Here is a 16,776-nt window from a genome sequence, read left to right as displayed (position 1 = left end):
GCCACAATATATTTCCAGTCATGTTTTACATTTTTAAGTTCACCTGTTTGATTAGGAACTCTTAAGTGGTCAACCGTGACTTCCTGTTTCACTGGGGTATAAATATGAGGTGACACAGGCCAAATTAGTCATTCATCACTATGGGAAAGACCCAAGGTTTTGTGACAGTGACAATGTGCGACGAAAAGTTGTTGAGCTGCACAAATCAGGAAATGGATATAAGAAAATCTCTGAACAGTTGAAAATACCCATTTTCACTATCATGGCAATAATTAAGAAGTTTAAAGCGACAGGAGATGTTAAGAATCAGCCTGAAAGAGGACGTTTGTGTACATTGACCCCAAGTCTCCAAAACTATCATCAGACGCCACCTACATCATCACAAGTTGTTTGGGAGGGTTGCCAGAAAAACACCTCTGCTGTCAATCAACAACAAACTAAAGCTACAGTTTGCCAAATGTTACTGGGACTTTCAATGGGACCGGGTAATATGGTCAGATGAGACCAAAATACAGCTTTTTGGCAACAAACATCAAAGGTGGGTTTGGCGTAGACAGAAAGATAGCCATACAGAAAAGCACCTCATACCCACTATGAAGTATGGTGGCGGATATTTGATGTTGAGGGGCTGTTTTTCTTCCAAAGGCCCTGGACATCTTGTTAGGATACATGGTATCATGGACTCCATCAAATACCAGCAGATATTAAATGAAAACCTAACAGTCTCTGCCAGGAAGCTTAAAATGGGCTGTGGTTGGATCTTCCAGCAGGACAATGATCTGAAGCACACCTCAAAATCTACACAAAAATGGTTCACTGACCGCAAAATAAAAGGTTTTGCCATGGCCATCACAGTCCCCCGACCTAAATCCATTAAAAATCTGTGGGATGAGCTGAAGAGGAGAGATCACAAACATCTCGTTTTGCACATTTTTACTTAAGGGTGCCAATAATTCTGGAGGGCACTGTATGCTGACATTTTGCTTACATGCTCAGTCAGTGACGGTGCTAATTCCGTATGCTCACTGTATTCACCACATAAGGTCTGGTAAAAAAAAATGCTCTTGAAGGTCCAATATAACAAATATACAATTTCTTTTGAAATAAACAAATTACATTAATTGTTTATGAACTTAAATGTTTTATTCTGGTGCCCTAATAAAGGGTATATCCTCCTTTCCGAAAATAAAGGGTAAAATAAGCATTAGGCTAAAACACAGTTTATCACTATGATTTACCAGCCTTCTTGAAATGGTTAAGTTATGCAAAAACTGACCAGTGTTGGCAAAAAATGTCTACATTATGTGTCGGCCAAACACAATAGGTCATGTCACAGCACTCATGGTCATGTCAAAGCACTGCTCCCCCCCAATGTCACAGAAAATGTCCTCCCAAAAAATTTGCATCTGTCCATTTGACTTCCCTTCCCAGCACCTTTGCCTAGTAAGTAGTACTGAGTGATATCCCTGAGACAGCAATAAAAGTGCATCCTGAGAAGAGGTCCTCCTTTTTAACCTTTGACCTCGTGACCTCCGTCAGGAGGAGCAGCTGACCTTCAGCCCCCGTGCCCAGTGAGGAGGGGGGCTGGCGTAGTCTCGCTCCTCAGCCCGGTGCTGCTCGGTGTAGGGCCTGGCCAGGACTTCCTGCAGCAACCTCACCTGAATAGGTACACAGTTAGTACAGACACTCAGTAGAGGCCAGTCACAATGAAACCAAGTGATGGAGGAGTGCAATGAAAAGCTGAAGCCAAAGCACACTGCTCATGGTTCCAATGTCATTCTGATAGCACTGAGTGACTTGAGTGAAGATGTTTCCTTTTTAGGAGTTAAATAAATATAAAAATATGTGTTTTTGAAAGAAAATATTCCCATTTCAATGATTATTTAAAATGGAATGAAAACACAAATACAACTGGAGTTTTATCAGATCAATTATCATGAAAGGAAATAGCATATCAAAGCCAGCACTGGCAGAGAAAACCTATCCTGATATGCCAGGTTATTTTTACTCCTTAATCAAGAAACTCTCATTCCAGTCCACTTATTTCCTTCATTTTTATGTATTTGCTTTGAACTGTGCTACTCAGAAATGCATTGTGGTTTATATTAATGCATGAGGCTAGTGCAGTGTGTGCAATTGCAAAACAATACACTGTCAAAGACCTACTGCAAGAGGTATCTGACAGCAAGCATAGAAATAAAATATTACCTCAGAGAAATCGTCATTCTCTGCTTTCTGAATCGCAGACTCTGCCATCCAATTCCTCAAGACATACCTAGGATTGACCCCTGCAATACACAATCCAATAATTTTTTTTTTAAAAGAGATCAAATCTAATCAATCAAATTTTACTTTGCTGTGAAAAAAAGTAATTTTCATGAGAAGGCAAATGTGGCCATCACAGCTATCTCACACTGATGCTATCATCTAGCACACATTTATGGAAGCCTAGATTCCTTCATGGTAAAATGCTTAAGCAGCACTGCATGTTCTTCACTCTCGGCACGGTTTACATGCTTCCCATCCTGTTCCAGCTGCTCGGGTCTGTCCACGCAGAATAGCGTTATCGTGGTGAAGACTCACCTCTCATCCTGTGCTGGCGAGCCTCGTCTGATCGCTGTGCCCTAGCAGAGAACAGCAGGAATCAGTCGAGTGGTCAGTGAAATCTAACCTCATCTGGGGAAGCTATCATCCCTCAAGGAAGCTTGGCTCAAATGACCAGCATAGGAGGGAAAAGAAAACACTAACGGAAAAACAATAAATTACTGGATTGGGAATTTTGACTGAGATGTTATCATGTCCTGCACAGGAACAGTGGGGTATTATGAAGCGTCCAAGTGATTTTGTAAGAACACTTGGCACACTCTATGACCTCTACACGACCTCCTGAACTACCACACCTCATCTTCATACATGAATACATACATACTAGGGCCATAGCCAACATATGCCAACACATGCCAACACATGCCAACACACTCTGCACACTGATTTTATCACAGCACCTCACATATTGCTGTTAAATTTAACAAGGCATCGTTTGAGGCACTATGTATTAACACACAGCTTAGAAAAATTCTAGCCTCTAGAATAAAACCCCTATTTCAGGCCTGTGAGCCACGTCTTCATGTGCGCGTAGAATATAGAAGCATAAAATAAACATGTGTGCAAAAAGGGTTCATAAGTGAACTGCAATGTTACCTTTGGAGCCTTGGCAGGTACATGTTCACCCACTCAGGGAAGTACTCATGCATAGACAGCTCTTGCAAAGCCCACATTGTCTGTGAAAAGAGAAAGCACACATTTACGATACTCTCAATTGAACACATCAAAAGCACAATGGCAGCAGTGTTCTGCAAATCCATCATCTTCTGCAGCTGTTTAATGGATATACAGGAAACCCATACTTTTATCCCAGTTTTTTTTTTTTTTAAAGCTCTCATGCCTACATGGTATTCAAAGAGAGTACACGATGCCAAATAAAGATCCTGTTTGCTTCCAGTTCTGGGAACCAGGCTACAGAACCACCCTTACTCTCTGTAGATGTATCTTATACTTTACTTTCAATGTAACCGAACAGATTCAACATTTGAATAAGTATGCAGTGCTTATGAGAGAGTTATTGTAATGCAATGCCTATGACAGAGCACTTCAGTGTGATAGTCTAGGCCAGGGGTGATTACCTTTGATATGCTCCTGCTGTGGAGCTGCAGGGCTGAAACTTCACTTAGCTGTCTGAAGGTCATGGTGAAGTCTGCACTAGCATCCTCCATCATCTGGAAACAAACCCTGATCAGCATGAACGTGCCCTACACAAACTACCGCAACTGGACAACTCTTGCAGCACTCAGTCACAGATTATTATGAACACAGCCACACATACAATCAACTCACTTTTTTCAAACAAATGTACAGGCTTTCTACAAGTGAAATTTACACTCCCACCCAGTTGACACAAGGCAGCACATGGTATGCAAGATATCATATCCTACACTCACAAATGGTTGACAGACATCATTAAGTAATTGCAAGAGAGCCAGGAGGCTGTCTTCACGGACTGCTTAAGCCACTTGCCTTTAGAAGGAAGGCTATTAGATATCCATCATCATCATCCTCCTCCTCTCCTTCTAGACCAAGCTTTGCTTTGAACAACTCCTGAAATCTAAACATTACATTTGCAAGGTCAGACACAAGGAGAACAAGCACGCTTTTTTCTAATGACATACATTTCAAATGTCAATCCATTAAAGTTTGACTCCAATTACCGTCTCTGGTATATTTGGGGGTAGCCTTTTAATATGTGTTTTGCCCTGCAACAGAATCAGACACAGTCAGTAGTGATTGCACATTAAATCATCTCATTCATTATTAGCAGGTGCTTTGATCCAAACTCAGTTGTAGTGCAGAGAATTCCTACACTTAACAAGCATGTGTAAGTACTTCCAAGTGATATCTGATGTATTTAGTGTTATCTGCGATAAAAGCGTCTGCTAAATGACTAAATGTAATGTAAAGTAAAAACACCTCATCCCACTATTCCAAGAAGAGTAAGTAGGAACTTACCATGACTGCTGGTCGGAATTGAGTACAGGATACAGAGCTTCCAGAAGTTTCTCCAGATTGAAAAGGCCCACATTTGCCTGAGCTCCAATGCTGTACCGCCCCTCATCATCCGATGTGTTGGGTACAAAACCTGATCGCATAGAGACCATAGAAAAGAGGGTCATTGACAACAATAGGAGAAAAACATTGTGTCTTTGGAATGATTACCAGTAGCAGAGAGATGTTAGGAGCATGGCAGAACTTACTTGGGTTATATGCCTCCATAAATCCAAATGGTCCATAATCTATGGTGATAGACAGGAGACTGAAATTGTCTGTATTTCCCACACCTTTGAAAAGATGAAACAATGTGACTGTTTGGCCTTAGACATCATGTTCAGTGTATGATTGTGTGAAAGATCTATAGAAATGTACTTACCGTGTGCAAATCCAACAGACATCCACTGAGCTATCAGATGAGCAGTTTCATTTACGACTGTAGAGAACCAAGTCTGTGTAAAACAAAGTGTTATCTGTCAGCTGCAGCATCTCAAGCATTTCAAATGAATAATGTGTATCAAATCCAAAAAGAAGTCAATATATTAGAAAATAATATTGTATTGTGGAATATTGTAATGTCTTGAAACATCTTCAATATAAGCACTTACCACATATTTGTCTGGGTCATTAGTTTTAATAGATGTAAAATGTTCCTCAATAACAAAGTCCAATACTTTTCTGTGGTAAAAAGCAAAAGGACTGTGTAAATAACATTTAGACACTGATGATTAATACTGCTTTTCCTCAGAAGATATTATGGTAAATCAGACCTCAGGAGATCCAGTTCTCCAGACCGGGTCAGGATCTCAAGGGAACCTATACGGAACCAAGACCTGGCTAAACGCAGAACCACTGCTCCTACAAAAGGAGCACACAGAGCCTTTTATTCAAAGCAAAGACAAACCACTGAGGTACCAAGCCAAAAAATACAGTTTTATTCCAGGCTATTTCATGTGATACTATAATATTATATACCATAACACTATAATGGAATACAATATTATACCATGACAATGTAATTATATATGAACTTTGACCTCACCTCTCTCCTTCTGTACGCTGCCATTATAGAACGGGTCCCTCCATACAGGCTCCTCACTCACTATTAGGCTGTGAATCGATTCAACACAACCTTGACATCAAACATACACATGACACTATGACTTCCTACCAAGAATAAAAGAAGAACCTTTGACTGACCTCTCCTTACACATCTTGAAACCAAGACATTCCCAGTGTTTGACTGAGTTAATGGATAATGATCATGGGCCCTGTTCTCTTCAGAACAGTTTGATATCTAGACAGTTGTGCGACCTACACAAGCCTCCTTCTGCTAGATCACTTTCACACATCTCACGGCAGCCACTCGACACAGTAGATATTAGCCACCCACCCACCCGGCACCTTCACTTCCTGGCCTCTCGTGTTTGTTCACAGATTATATGACCGCTTTGGTTTCCCTCTGAATTATGAGCTAAAGCCATGTGTCTGAAATGGCTTCAGCAGAGACTGACTGGGTTCAAGTAAACCCAAGAGAAAAAGTGCGTGTAAGAAAAGATGACAAGAAGAGTGGGAAGCACTGACAGTTTTGAAAGACAGAGAAGGGTCAGACCAACTACGACAACTAAGACGCATCCAACGGCAGTTACCTAAAACTAAAGATGAAATAAACACACAGTGAATCTCTAGATGCAATTAAAACAGCAAAAGAAACAAACAAACAACAAAAACAATAGCATGTCTCTTGAAGCTCGCATTTAAAAAAAAAATCTAAAAGCACTACTGTTAATCTTATTTAAATTAAGGCGATTAGGGAACAGAAAACAGACAATGATGTCTTTCAGCAAAGAGTAAAAATGATAGTAATATCTTCAACTGTTTGTCTGGAGACAAACTGCTCACCTGGCCGCTCTGGAGGTGGGCACCCCCAGGTGATGCATGGCCTCACTGCACAGGAACTCTCTAACGGAGGAGCGCACCACTGCCCGCCCGTCTCCAGACCTACAGCACAGATCAGAGTGATAAACTGAAATCGAGAAGCATGTCAAATTAGAAAGAATATTCCACATATTACAGGGCAACTCCATGCATTCGCTGTTTCATATAAGCAGCAATGAAGGATCAGAATACAAAATTACTTGATGGTTATGCTACCTCAGGTTGTTATGGTATGGCAACAGACTGTTAAATTACCGTGAATAGGGCGTCTTTCCTGACCCTTTCAGTTGAAGTTCCCATACGTCACCCTTTCTGCAACAGTGGTTATAAATCCAATAGTGTCAGGCTACTCCAGTGCTTTGAAATATTCTGTCAAAAGGCATGATTGGCTTTATGAGGTGATGCATTAATGTTACCAACTAACCTGTTTGTGTATTCACCCAGTAAATGCGCTCTTCCATCCCCCAGCTGACCTGCCCAGTAACCAAACTTAAAAAGCAGTTAAAATCATTAGCCTTAATTTTTCATCATACTTTTTCTTTCCAAAACTTTAGGCTTGTGCATTCTACAACCCAATAGTGTTCATAGTGCGTGGAGAACAATACCTGGTGTCCTCCATATCTGTGGGAGAGGGGGACTGAGCCGGGGAAGAGTTTGCCCCCACTGAAGTACAGGACAAAGTCCTCAAAGAGCGAAATTGGCACATCAAGATCTAAAATACTTTCTAGCACCTCCTGAAGAGAGAAAGAGTAAGCCTCGTTATACATGCCATTATAAAACACAGTTTGAGAGACAGGCCTTTTTGCGCAGTTTACCTTTGAGACTGCTGCTAACTTCAGAGGACTTTTCAGGGGAGTAGGGGGCGACTCTGAAAAGACACATCTTTTCACAGTACGGACGTAGTTGCCATCGACTTCATCGAGGGGGAAAGCCTCTGTGAAGTACAGTGAAGAGTTCAGCAAATTATAGTCTAAACACAATTGTATCTGAGCTTTGGACGGATACAGTGTTGCTGCGTACGCGTAAAATAGTTGTTACCCATCAGCTTTTTGCATGAAAGTGTAGGAATGTTGTGTCTCCTTGCACTATGACGAGATTTGCTGGCATTTATTGAGTGAAGTCGCCATCCATCTATTCCACAGACGTCTGAACAGTTCAAACATAACAGAAAACAGTTAGCCAGTGTCATCAGAAATGAGACTGCAGCGATGTTTATTTCCATTTTTCCCCCGGCGATGGAAATTTGCAACACAAGACATCTACTTTCAGTTGATGTTCAATCTGCAGTTGGTTTTGTTAGGGTAATGTTTATTTAACTGCATTGCTCTCGCGCATTTTGCCATGATCATGGGGCAAGTAGGAGCTTCCTGCTTCTTTCGTGACATAAGAGTATTCGTCACCAGAGCTGTTCCGGTTCCTGCGGAACATTTTGTAATAACCTACTGGTCGGGAATGCATGCCGGTGTGGTAGGAATATGGCGATACCGTGGAGGCTGTGTTGGAGGAGAAATGCAGGGTCTACCGGCATCACTTTACTTGATTCATTTTGCGGAACAAAGGGAAGACCCGTGTCGATCGCCGCCTCATCGATAAGGAGAACGGACTCTTTAGGGAGCTTAGATAATCAGGTAATGATAGATGGCTAACCTTTACTCATGCTCAGAGATAGCTGGCGCGCTAGTTGAGCCTGCTGTCAACCCCAAGAAGGTCATGCTGTTGGTATCCAATCTGCTTACAGCTCTGAACGAGGTGGCCATTCAGTTCAATGAATTTGCTACCTCTAGCTACATTTCAAGATGTCCAGATTTTCTCTGAAGCCATGTCGTTGACGTTATGTCTAGTCCTGTAGTTAATATTGCCGTCCAAGGGATGCTGTCCCTTGACAACGAATGTGTCCATAATGAGACTCATTACAATCATTCTCTTTGGTTCCCCACTAGCTGGTTAGCCAGGAGTTTTAGCACTAAGTTAACAGTTGCTTAGCTTAGCTAATGTACTTTCAACCAGCGGCAGCTACGTAGAGGTCGAGAATGCTTGTCATTGATGTGGAGTAACTTCAGACGAGCTGTCATCTTAACTGGTAGCTTGCTAGCTAACCATAAATTATCCTGCATAGCTCGCTTCAAACGTTAATGCTAACCACTCTACAGGTAGATAGAGTTACCTCACCATGTCCTTCAGACAGTACGCCCTAATGGTATATTTAATTGGTAACTTACAATTCAGTTGTGATCACATTACCTACCCATAGTAAACATGCATTATCTGATCATGGAACTGTTTGGTTTGGCTACTTGACGATGACATTCAATGATTCATTGATGATTGATGATGGGCGGGTTATTGGTGTTTTGCAGGAACAGACTCCAGGCAGGCCTGTGATTTTAAATACAGTTACATCAAACTTTCTCTCAAGGTACAACCTTTAACAGATATCTGCACATTTTTACTTCAACCCATTCATTTGAAATGAAAGGCCTTTTGACACAAGTGTACCAACTACTCTTCTTGCAGGCACAGATCTCGGTTCCTGTACAGCACACCAAGACCTTGCTGTTGCAGGAGGACACACAGCGATGCCAAATTAAAAGATCCATTCACTCTTGCTCAGAATGACTTGAAAAACTTGTATGATGATATTAGAAAGGTATGGCACGTTTTTAAGCTTCAAACATATGAAAGCCATTGCAGCCCATTCATTGTTTGATTGCTGTAATCAAATTCAACACGGTCCCGACAGCATACTTTTATATTACAATTGCAGCCAACCTACACCACAATGTTTAAGGCTAACTTGCTGTCTCTGATCCACCCATTTCTCCTCATGTTGCAGGAGCTTTTTGTCTCCAAGAAAGAGCTGAAGGCCCTATGTGATTATTATTTTGATGGCCAGGGCAAATCCTTCCGACCCATGATCGTGGTGCTAATGGCCCGGGCCTGTAACATCCACAGCAACGGAGCAGGGTAAGTCATTAATACAGAGATTACTCTACAATGTTTCTAGTGAATAAAAGTTCATGCATTTGCCAATTAAACTTGTGCCTATAATCCGAACTGGCATTGCATTGGTTTTGGTTACCGTTAGGCCTATTAGACTGAACCTCCGTAGTAGGGCTGAACGATTAATTGCATTTGCGATTTAATCGCGATATAATAGAACGCGATTTTCTAACCGCAACGTTCGCGATTAAAAAACGTGGTCTAAAAAAAAAAAAAAAATTAAATTAAATTTTTTTTTTTTTTTAAGATGGTATATTTTGCACACCGTGTTTAAAAAGTGCATGCCTAGTGTTTATACTTAAAATGACTTTTTTAAATTACTTAAATGCACAGTGGCAAAGCCACCGATTTGTTGTTCTTGTTTCTGTAATGAGCAGTTAAAAAAAATGTAAAATTTGGGAAAGAATATTTTACACTAAATGTATCTAATATTGATTAAAAAAAAAACAGTAACAGCTGCAACAACAACAGTAACCCCAGTAACAGTTGTAACAACATTAAGTCAGGTCTGATGACTGATAGCATACCATGGCTTCATTCTGGACACCACATCCTCAATGTCAAAAACAGTGAACACACACCACAAAAATAATATTTTACACTAAATGTATCTAATATTGTGTTGGTCATACTTAAATCATTCATTACGTTTTGTTGGGAAAAAAAGAGGATAAAAAAAAAAAATCGCATATTAAATCGCAATCGCAATATTTTGGTAAAAAATCGCAATTAGATTATTTTCCCAAATCGTTCAGCCCTACTCCGTAGTGCACCTACCTGCGCAATGAACCAAAAGTGATCCACTCAACCCAACCTGTTTATTAGGAAAAAAGGCCTTGGAGGAGTACAGCAGCTTGATCATGAACATAGACTTAGAAGTCAGTCTGGACCTGCTGCAGAGATTGGGAGGAAGGGTGGGGGTGGTGGGGTGGGGTTTACATTTTTAATTGTAGATTTGTTCATGCAGGCTAATTTGATTTATCACGGGACCTTGGTGCACTTGGCTGCATGCTAGCTTCCCTCTGTGCAGATAGTGCCACACTGGGTGTCGTGTGGAAGGCAATGTAGCCTCAGTCGAATAAAAAACGTTCAGCCCTTTGGCCCAGTCGAGTACAGCAATAATACAGACATGATACTGCTCTGGAGAAGTAATGAAAAACTGCTAAATAATGGAAATGAAAAGATGGACTTGAAAAGAATGTAACACTGGTGTGTGGATCCGAACATCATATTCTATCTCTAATATCAGTAATGGTGGAAATTACGTTTGTTTTGTTCTTGCTCAAAGGGAACTTCTACCAGCACAGCGTTCTATAGCCATGATCTCAGAGATGATCCACACTGCCAGCCTGGTTCATGATGATGTCATTGATGGCTCTGACACGCGCAGGGGAAAGACCACTATCAATGAGATGTGGGGGGAGAAAAAGGTGTGTCTTGCTTGCCCTAAATTTAAGCTTTTCACCTCATGAGGCTCTCAAGAGGCACTCAAGAGGGTTCGTAGCTTTCAGAGTGGCTGCTTTCTAGTGATTGATGTGTCAGCCAGTCTTCAGTCAAAGCTCCACTGCGCTCCAGCTGTCAATACAGTGAATGCTTGACCTGATAAAAGCAGAGTTAAAACATCATGAAATAAACGGGAGCGTTGCCTATTGTTGTGTGCATGCTTCCTGTGGGAATCTAACTGTCTGGCCTTGTAGGTGTTAACACCTGGCTCAAGCAGTCGTGCAATACTAACACTGACCAGTTGCATTGTGTGAGACGGCAGCTTCGTGCTAACTGGCTATGCTGGTAATCCCAGAGGGATTGGTCCCTAAGCCCTCTGGTCATGCACGTTAGCCTTGTCACAGCTGGGTGGGTGGGTCTTCATAGTGCTGCATCAGCAGTGTTAACTGTGGTCTCTCATTCTGTGACCTGTTCTCTGCAGGCGATCCTGGCTGGAGATTTCATCCTCTCCGCAGCCTCTATGGCACTGGCGCGGATCGGCAACAATACCGTGGTATCGGTGCTGTCACAGGTCATTGAAGATCTGGTCAGAGGTAAGGAGAACCTAGAAGAACAGCTCAGTTGGTGAGGCATTTAGAACACAGAGTAATAGTGATTTAGGGAGCCGACTATAAAGTTATTTCATGAAATGTTTATGTTGAAGCAGGACTTCAGCAAAAATGAAAAGGGTAATGAACTTGAGACATCATAGACAGTTCACAAGACAGTTGATGGGTGTCATGGTCCAGGTGGTTCCTGCAAAACTGAAAGTAGACATACTAAGATGATTGGCTCCTGTGTGGCTGTTCACTTTTACAACCTTGTAAAAGGTTGGCCATATCAGCTAAAAGTATGGTGTAATTTATGTAGAAATTCTGTTATCAATGAGGTGTACTCCGTTGAACCCTTTTTTTATGACATGTTATCCCAGGTGAATTCATGCAGCTGGGCTCTAAGGAGAACGAGAACGAGAGATTCAAGCACTACCTCGAGAAAACTTTCAAGAAGACTGCGAGCCTGATTGCCAACAGTTGTAAAGCAGTATGTACGTTCTGTCTCATTCCTGAGGTTGATGGTGAAGCTGTTGTTTTGAAAGAGAGCCACTGAGCGCGTTTGCTCCTGTGTTTTTTTTCTACTCCAGGTTTCAATTTTAGTAAACTCCGATCCTGAGGTGCACGAGATCGCGTTCCAGTACGGAAAGAACGTGGGCATTGCATTTCAGGTGAGAGACTGTTTCTGTAAACACACCTAGTTCCTGTAGACATTACAGCAGGTTTTACTGTCTGCGATAAACTTGACACAACTCTGCTCACAACATGCTAACATTGCTTTTAATGGCTAATGTTATTGTTTTAAATTCAGATAACACACCTACACAGAGCAGATTGTGTTTGCCCGACCATATATGTAGTTCAATCTCTGTCTCACACACAACACACAATCACTTCCACACACAAACGCACACATACCTTAGACTCCCTGTATATGTGTTATATATATATATATATATATATATATATAAAATATAATATACCCCAAACTTTGCACATACTAAATCAAAGACATAAACGTTTATCAGTATGGTCTGAATGCCCTGTCACGTCCTCTGCCTCTCTCAGCTGGTAGATGATGTGCTGGACTTCACATCGTGTGCCAACCAGCTGGGCAAGCCCTCCGCAGCGGACCTCAGGCTTGGCCTGGCCACCGGCCCCGTCTTATTTGCCTGTGAGCAGGTGAGGCAGGCCGCCCTTCATGTTCCAGCCACTGAAATCAAGGATTTATTTGAGTAAAATTATACAGAGAACAGCTGCAAATATTTAGACTTGTTCTGCAATCTTTTTTTCCCAGTACCATAGTATGAATTGGCCAACAGCATTGGCAGAATAAACTGAGTTCAAAGTTTAGATGGCCCAGCGACCTTTACACACAGTGGAAACCCTCTGAATGTCTGGCTTTAGTCCAGGTTCCTATTTTCAGGCATGTGTTTGGCGAGAGCAGAATGTCCATCAGGCAGAAGCCAGGCCTACGTGTTTGGAACAGGCTCTTGGCACATAGTTAAGAGGTGGTGCGCACAGCAGTACGGTAACAAGTATGGGATAGTTAGAGTGCTCTCTCTCTCTCTCTCTCTCTGTCTCCTCTCCAGTTCCCCGAACTCCACTCCATGATCATGAGACGTTTCAGCACCAACGGTGATGTGGACCGCGCCTGGCAATACGTCGTCGAGGTGAGATGCTTTTACACCTATGGCTCCATTACCTTGAACATAAAGCATTCAATCAGTATCAGCTTATTTAGCTACTGAGTAATAATGCTGGGTCTTGGGCCTAGTTAAGATGGCGTGGCCTTTACATAGCCATGTCTGGTTGGCCTCCATCCTGGGAGTAGCCTCCCTACTTGTTGTGGTTTAGTAGTGAACCACTTCATATACAGATGCTGATAACAGGGTCATGTCATGTGTTTTTTAAAGAGAAATACATTCTCTCATTTATCAGTGCTAGTCCCCCGAGTCCCACAGAATTTCTTGTTTTGTCTGCTTGCCCTTGTCTTGCCCGTCTCATCAATGACCTTATTTGCTTGATTTACTTATCTGTATCCATAAGCTTTAGTTTGACCTTGTATGACTTTTCATATGGTCTCTCTCGTCCTCCCTCAGAGCGATGGCGTGGAGCAGACCAACTACCTCGCCCAGCGCTACTGCCAGGAGGCCATCCGGCAGATCAGCCGCCTCCAGGCCTCGCCCGAGCGTGACGCCCTCATCCGGCTCACCGAGCTGGTCCTGACCCGAGACAAGTGACCCCCACCCACCACCACCTCTGAACACCGGCCACCCTTCCAGGCAGCTATGTCTATGGAGAACCGCAAGAGGCCATTGGGAGAAGAGGCGAGAAGGTTACATTACCAGAGGGTTCCTTCCTGACAAACACTTACAAAAAAAGAAATGTTCACAGAGAGCAAAATGAATGAGATTTATTTACACTGTTGTCAATTGTATGCTTATTGCTGTACTGTATGAGCAGATCTCTACTCCCATGAACTCTCCTCTATTACTGATGGGTGCTAAAACCAGGTCTGATTATGTCATCATCTGACGTCAACATATGTTGTGGACTCACGGAAGAAAGAGGTGGGGGTAGGATCTGTGTGTTAAAAGTTAGTTTGTAATCCCAAATGTGTGACACAAGTGGAGGCATCACCATGACAAAATGTGTGTACGCCTGAGCGTGTGTGTGTGGACATGTTTCTCTGTCGCCCCAATATCCATCCACACCACAACTGAACAAACACAAACTTAAGTATAAAGGCCAAACTAGTTGTCATCGTTTAAAAAAAAAAAAGGAATGGAGTCTAATGGAGGATGTTGTCTCATGTGTGCTTCTCCTGTGAGTGCTCAACAACAACCACCAGGGCCTTAAAATCCACATTGACAATACACAAAAAATAAATAATATTTTTTAAGTTAAACACCATCTTGTCTCTTCTGTGTACCTCAAGTCATCACACATTGACAATATGTTATATAGGAGAAGGATTTATTATAAAAGACTGTACATTTAATTTCTTCAATTAACATATTATAAATACAAATTGATGGGCAGAGACACAAGCTTTGATATTTCTGCCCTTGAGAATTCAGTTGGATCACAACGAATGTTAACTAGAAATGAAGCATAAACCTGTTAAAAGTAGCAAGGCATTAGCTGCCATATCCTGACATGAAGGACTATGGCAAGCACAGTTAACTCTGTAGAGCCTATGTGAGCCCAAAGGAATGACCTTTGAAGGATTTACAAAAAAAAAAAAACACTATCTGAATGAACACATACATGAATTCCCAACACAATCTTTAACAGCATGGTGAAAACAATCAATGAACAATGACATTTGCTGATCCGAGGCCACGTTACAGTCTTTAGTCTTCCTTTTTAGTACAAGTTTGATCTGAACTCTTACAGACTTTTCTAACAAGTTGAGAACTGGTAACGAAGCAGTGCCCTATGATTTCTACAGGCGGTAGAAGATACAACGAGAGATGGAATGTCTGCTTGGGGTAGTAGCACACAACCTGATCAGCCCATAAAAATAACAAAAAACTTCAAACAAAAGCATGAAATCTGCAAGTCATACACTGAAAGGAGGTATCTGAGTTATGTTGGTCTCCACAGCGACTGAGATGCAAAATGGCAGTGTTTTCCTCTGCTGATTTGAGAAAATGAGAAGGGTAATGCGTTTGAGTCCAATTGTTTGCATTAATTACAGCACAGCATAGCCATGATTGGTACAGACAGGTAGCATCTTACACTCTTGCCTATATGAACTTTAAAGCTATATACAGATAGGTGGTAGAAGTTAATTGTTTGTCCGTCTGGCATTGTACCCAGAATGCAAATGGGTAGGAGGGAGGGGGATATCATGCTCGAGTCCAGGGTCTGTGAATCGGACATCACCAGAACGACAAAAAGCCTCATTATCATATACAGTCCAAAACATTGTGGGTGTTAGGGAACACAAAATGGTCGATTCAAAATTATATAAAATATTTAAAAAATACAAATTAAGAATGTCTAAAGAAGATACAGACAATCAAAAAGTCCAACATTTTTTGGGAGCCCAAATGACAACATTAGAATAACAAACTAAACAGAGCAGTGTAGATATATAATTCTTTTTAAAATGGAATTAAAAGTGGAGTTTATAATACATACCCTTTTGAACATTTTAACTCCGTGCATGCTTCAAACACACATCAACACTTTCAACATATAAGGATGTCCAGTGACTTGAGATCAAATTAGAAGAGTCTTTTTATTAAAATCAAATCATTTGAGATTTAATTTCAGTTTAGGAAATGATTGTGTAAAAACCAGAGTTAAGAATGGGGAAGCGAAAAAAAAAAAAAAACAACAAAGTGATTAGGGAAAAGAAGACGAATCACCCCAAATGGCACATATTTATAATTAAACGGGATTTGGAGTCAATGGAAACCTTCATCCTTCCAGATTTTGTGTTGCGTTCTCAGGGCATCTTGATTGATTCGCTGGGTTACTGTCCACTGGCTTAGCCACTGTGAAACACAACCTAACTTACTTGGGTCCTTAGGTCTGTGAAGCTCTAGCCTCACTGGGATTAAGCATTACCCTCACCCACATTCTTTACACTTGAATTTCCTTGCCCCGTTCACCCATAACAACTAAATAAAATGAATAGACTTTTATTTGTTCATTTATTGGCCATTCATAAGGAACAAACATTCGATCATATCCAAATGCACTTTTTCTATACTTAGCAAGGAATAGGATGATAAGTTTTAGTTTGGTCAGCGATAGATATGACAGAAGAGTGTGTATGTGTGTGTGTGTGTGTCCCTTCAGTCGGCATAGTGCATGATGGACTCCACGTAGTTGCCGGGGAACAGGCCGGTGGTGCCATTGCTCGTTCCCTCATACCAGCCATCGTCGTTCTTCTTGATGACGTAGATGATGGCGCCCTCCATGAACGACAGCTCATCATCCTTGTCCCTGGCGTAATCGTAGATAGCGACCACTGAGGGAGAACGGGAAAATTAACAAAACAGGAGGTGTGTGTGTGTGTGTGTGGGAGAAAGAGAAATGTGCCCAATCTATACACACACATTCCACTGATAATTTCATATTGGCATCAGGACTAAATTAAAAAATCCTTTATTATTCATGCTGATTAATGGCTCCATCTATTAATGTTTTTCCGTCAGTGATGCATAAACATAATTTTTGGACC

General features: G+C 41.5%; 3 protein-coding genes across 7 annotated transcripts in view; 1 reads left to right on the top strand and 2 right to left on the bottom strand.

Moving 5' to 3' along the window:
* Nucleotides 1–1,121: 1,121 nt before the first annotated feature.
* On the bottom strand, nucleotides 1,122–7,928 carry LOC105889327 (protein adenylyltransferase SelO-like). Of its 2 annotated transcripts, XM_031583683.1 has the most exons (19): nucleotides 7,579–7,928; nucleotides 7,356–7,474; nucleotides 7,146–7,274; nucleotides 6,965–7,029; nucleotides 6,796–6,852; nucleotides 6,505–6,603; nucleotides 5,645–5,712; nucleotides 5,373–5,460; nucleotides 5,211–5,280; nucleotides 4,982–5,054; nucleotides 4,809–4,892; nucleotides 4,564–4,693; nucleotides 4,266–4,310; nucleotides 4,075–4,162; nucleotides 3,684–3,776; nucleotides 3,202–3,281; nucleotides 2,584–2,624; nucleotides 2,209–2,288; nucleotides 1,122–1,658 (listed from the first exon to the last, which is right to left on the bottom strand). In XM_031583683.1, the coding sequence occupies exons 1-19, from the start codon at nucleotides 7,760–7,762 to the stop codon at nucleotides 1,536–1,538; spliced, it is 1,716 nt and encodes a 571-aa protein (XP_031439543.1). In that variant the 5' UTR covers nucleotides 7,763–7,928; the 3' UTR covers nucleotides 1,122–1,535. The 2 variants fall into 2 exon arrangements, with proteins under 2 accessions (XP_031439543.1, XP_031439544.1); XM_031583684.1 differs by lacking the exons at nucleotides 6,505–6,603; nucleotides 6,796–6,852; nucleotides 6,965–7,029; ... (1 more) ...; nucleotides 7,356–7,474; nucleotides 7,579–7,928 and adding an exon at nucleotides 5,803–6,498.
* A 25-nt stretch (nucleotides 7,929–7,953) lies between these two features.
* Nucleotides 7,954–16,617, top strand: pdss1 (prenyl (decaprenyl) diphosphate synthase, subunit 1). 2 transcript variants are annotated; one of them, XR_006152911.1, is made up of 12 exons: nucleotides 7,954–8,168; nucleotides 8,898–8,956; nucleotides 9,055–9,187; nucleotides 9,374–9,504; nucleotides 10,829–10,970; nucleotides 11,465–11,576; nucleotides 11,954–12,063; nucleotides 12,164–12,244; nucleotides 12,642–12,755; nucleotides 13,166–13,246; nucleotides 13,676–14,251; nucleotides 16,598–16,617. XR_006152911.1 is itself a non-coding variant. In XM_012815238.2 (11 exons), exons 1-11 carry the CDS (start codon nucleotides 8,016–8,018, stop codon nucleotides 13,814–13,816), a joined length of 1,257 nt encoding a protein of 418 aa, XP_012670692.1. In that variant the 5' UTR covers nucleotides 7,954–8,015; the 3' UTR covers nucleotides 13,817–14,484. The 2 variants fall into 2 exon arrangements, 1 of the variants encoding a protein (XP_012670692.1); XM_012815238.2 differs by lacking the exon at nucleotides 16,598–16,617 and having other exon boundaries at nucleotides 13,676–14,484.
* Nucleotides 14,536–16,776, bottom strand: part of abi1a (abl-interactor 1a) — a 51,887-nt gene continuing 49,646 nt past the window's right edge. For all 3 annotated transcript variants that reach the window (XM_031583685.2, XM_031583688.2, XM_012815195.3), the window contains one exon: nucleotides 14,536–16,563. In XM_031583685.2, coding sequence (XP_031439545.1) covers nucleotides 16,388–16,563 — 176 coding nt within the window. In that variant the 3' untranslated portion in view covers nucleotides 14,536–16,387. The remainder of the gene's footprint in view (nucleotides 16,564–16,776) is intronic.

This window comes from Clupea harengus, chromosome 17 (genome assembly GCF_900700415.2).
Source record: "Clupea harengus chromosome 17, Ch_v2.0.2, whole genome shotgun sequence".
NCBI lineage: Eukaryota > Metazoa > Chordata > Actinopteri > Clupeiformes > Clupeidae > Clupea > Clupea harengus.
Note: the sequence above shows the minus strand (reverse complement) of the source record. Positions and strands in the feature narration are given on the sequence as shown.

Coding starts and splice junctions, on each gene's coding strand:
- LOC105889327 (XM_031583683.1), bottom strand. CDS start 7,762: ATGGAAATAAACATCGCTGCAGTCTCATTTCTGATGACACTGGCTAAC. Junction 6,604..6,795: donor GGAAAGACGCCCTATTCACG/GTAATTTAACAG, acceptor TCTGTGCTGTAG/GTCTGGAGACGGGCGGGCAG. Junction 5,461..5,644: donor CAGCGTACAGAAGGAGAGAG/GTGAGGTCAAAG, acceptor CTCCTTTTGTAG/GAGCAGTGGTTCTGCGTTTA.
- pdss1 (XM_012815238.2), top strand. CDS start 8,016: ATGGCGATACCGTGGAGGCTGTGTTGGAGGAGAAATGCAGGGTCTACC. Junction 9,188..9,373: donor TGTATGATGATATTAGAAAG/GTATGGCACGTT, acceptor CTCATGTTGCAG/GAGCTTTTTGTCTCCAAGAA. Junction 12,064..12,163: donor TTGCCAACAGTTGTAAAGCA/GTATGTACGTTC, acceptor TTTCTACTCCAG/GTTTCAATTTTAGTAAACTC.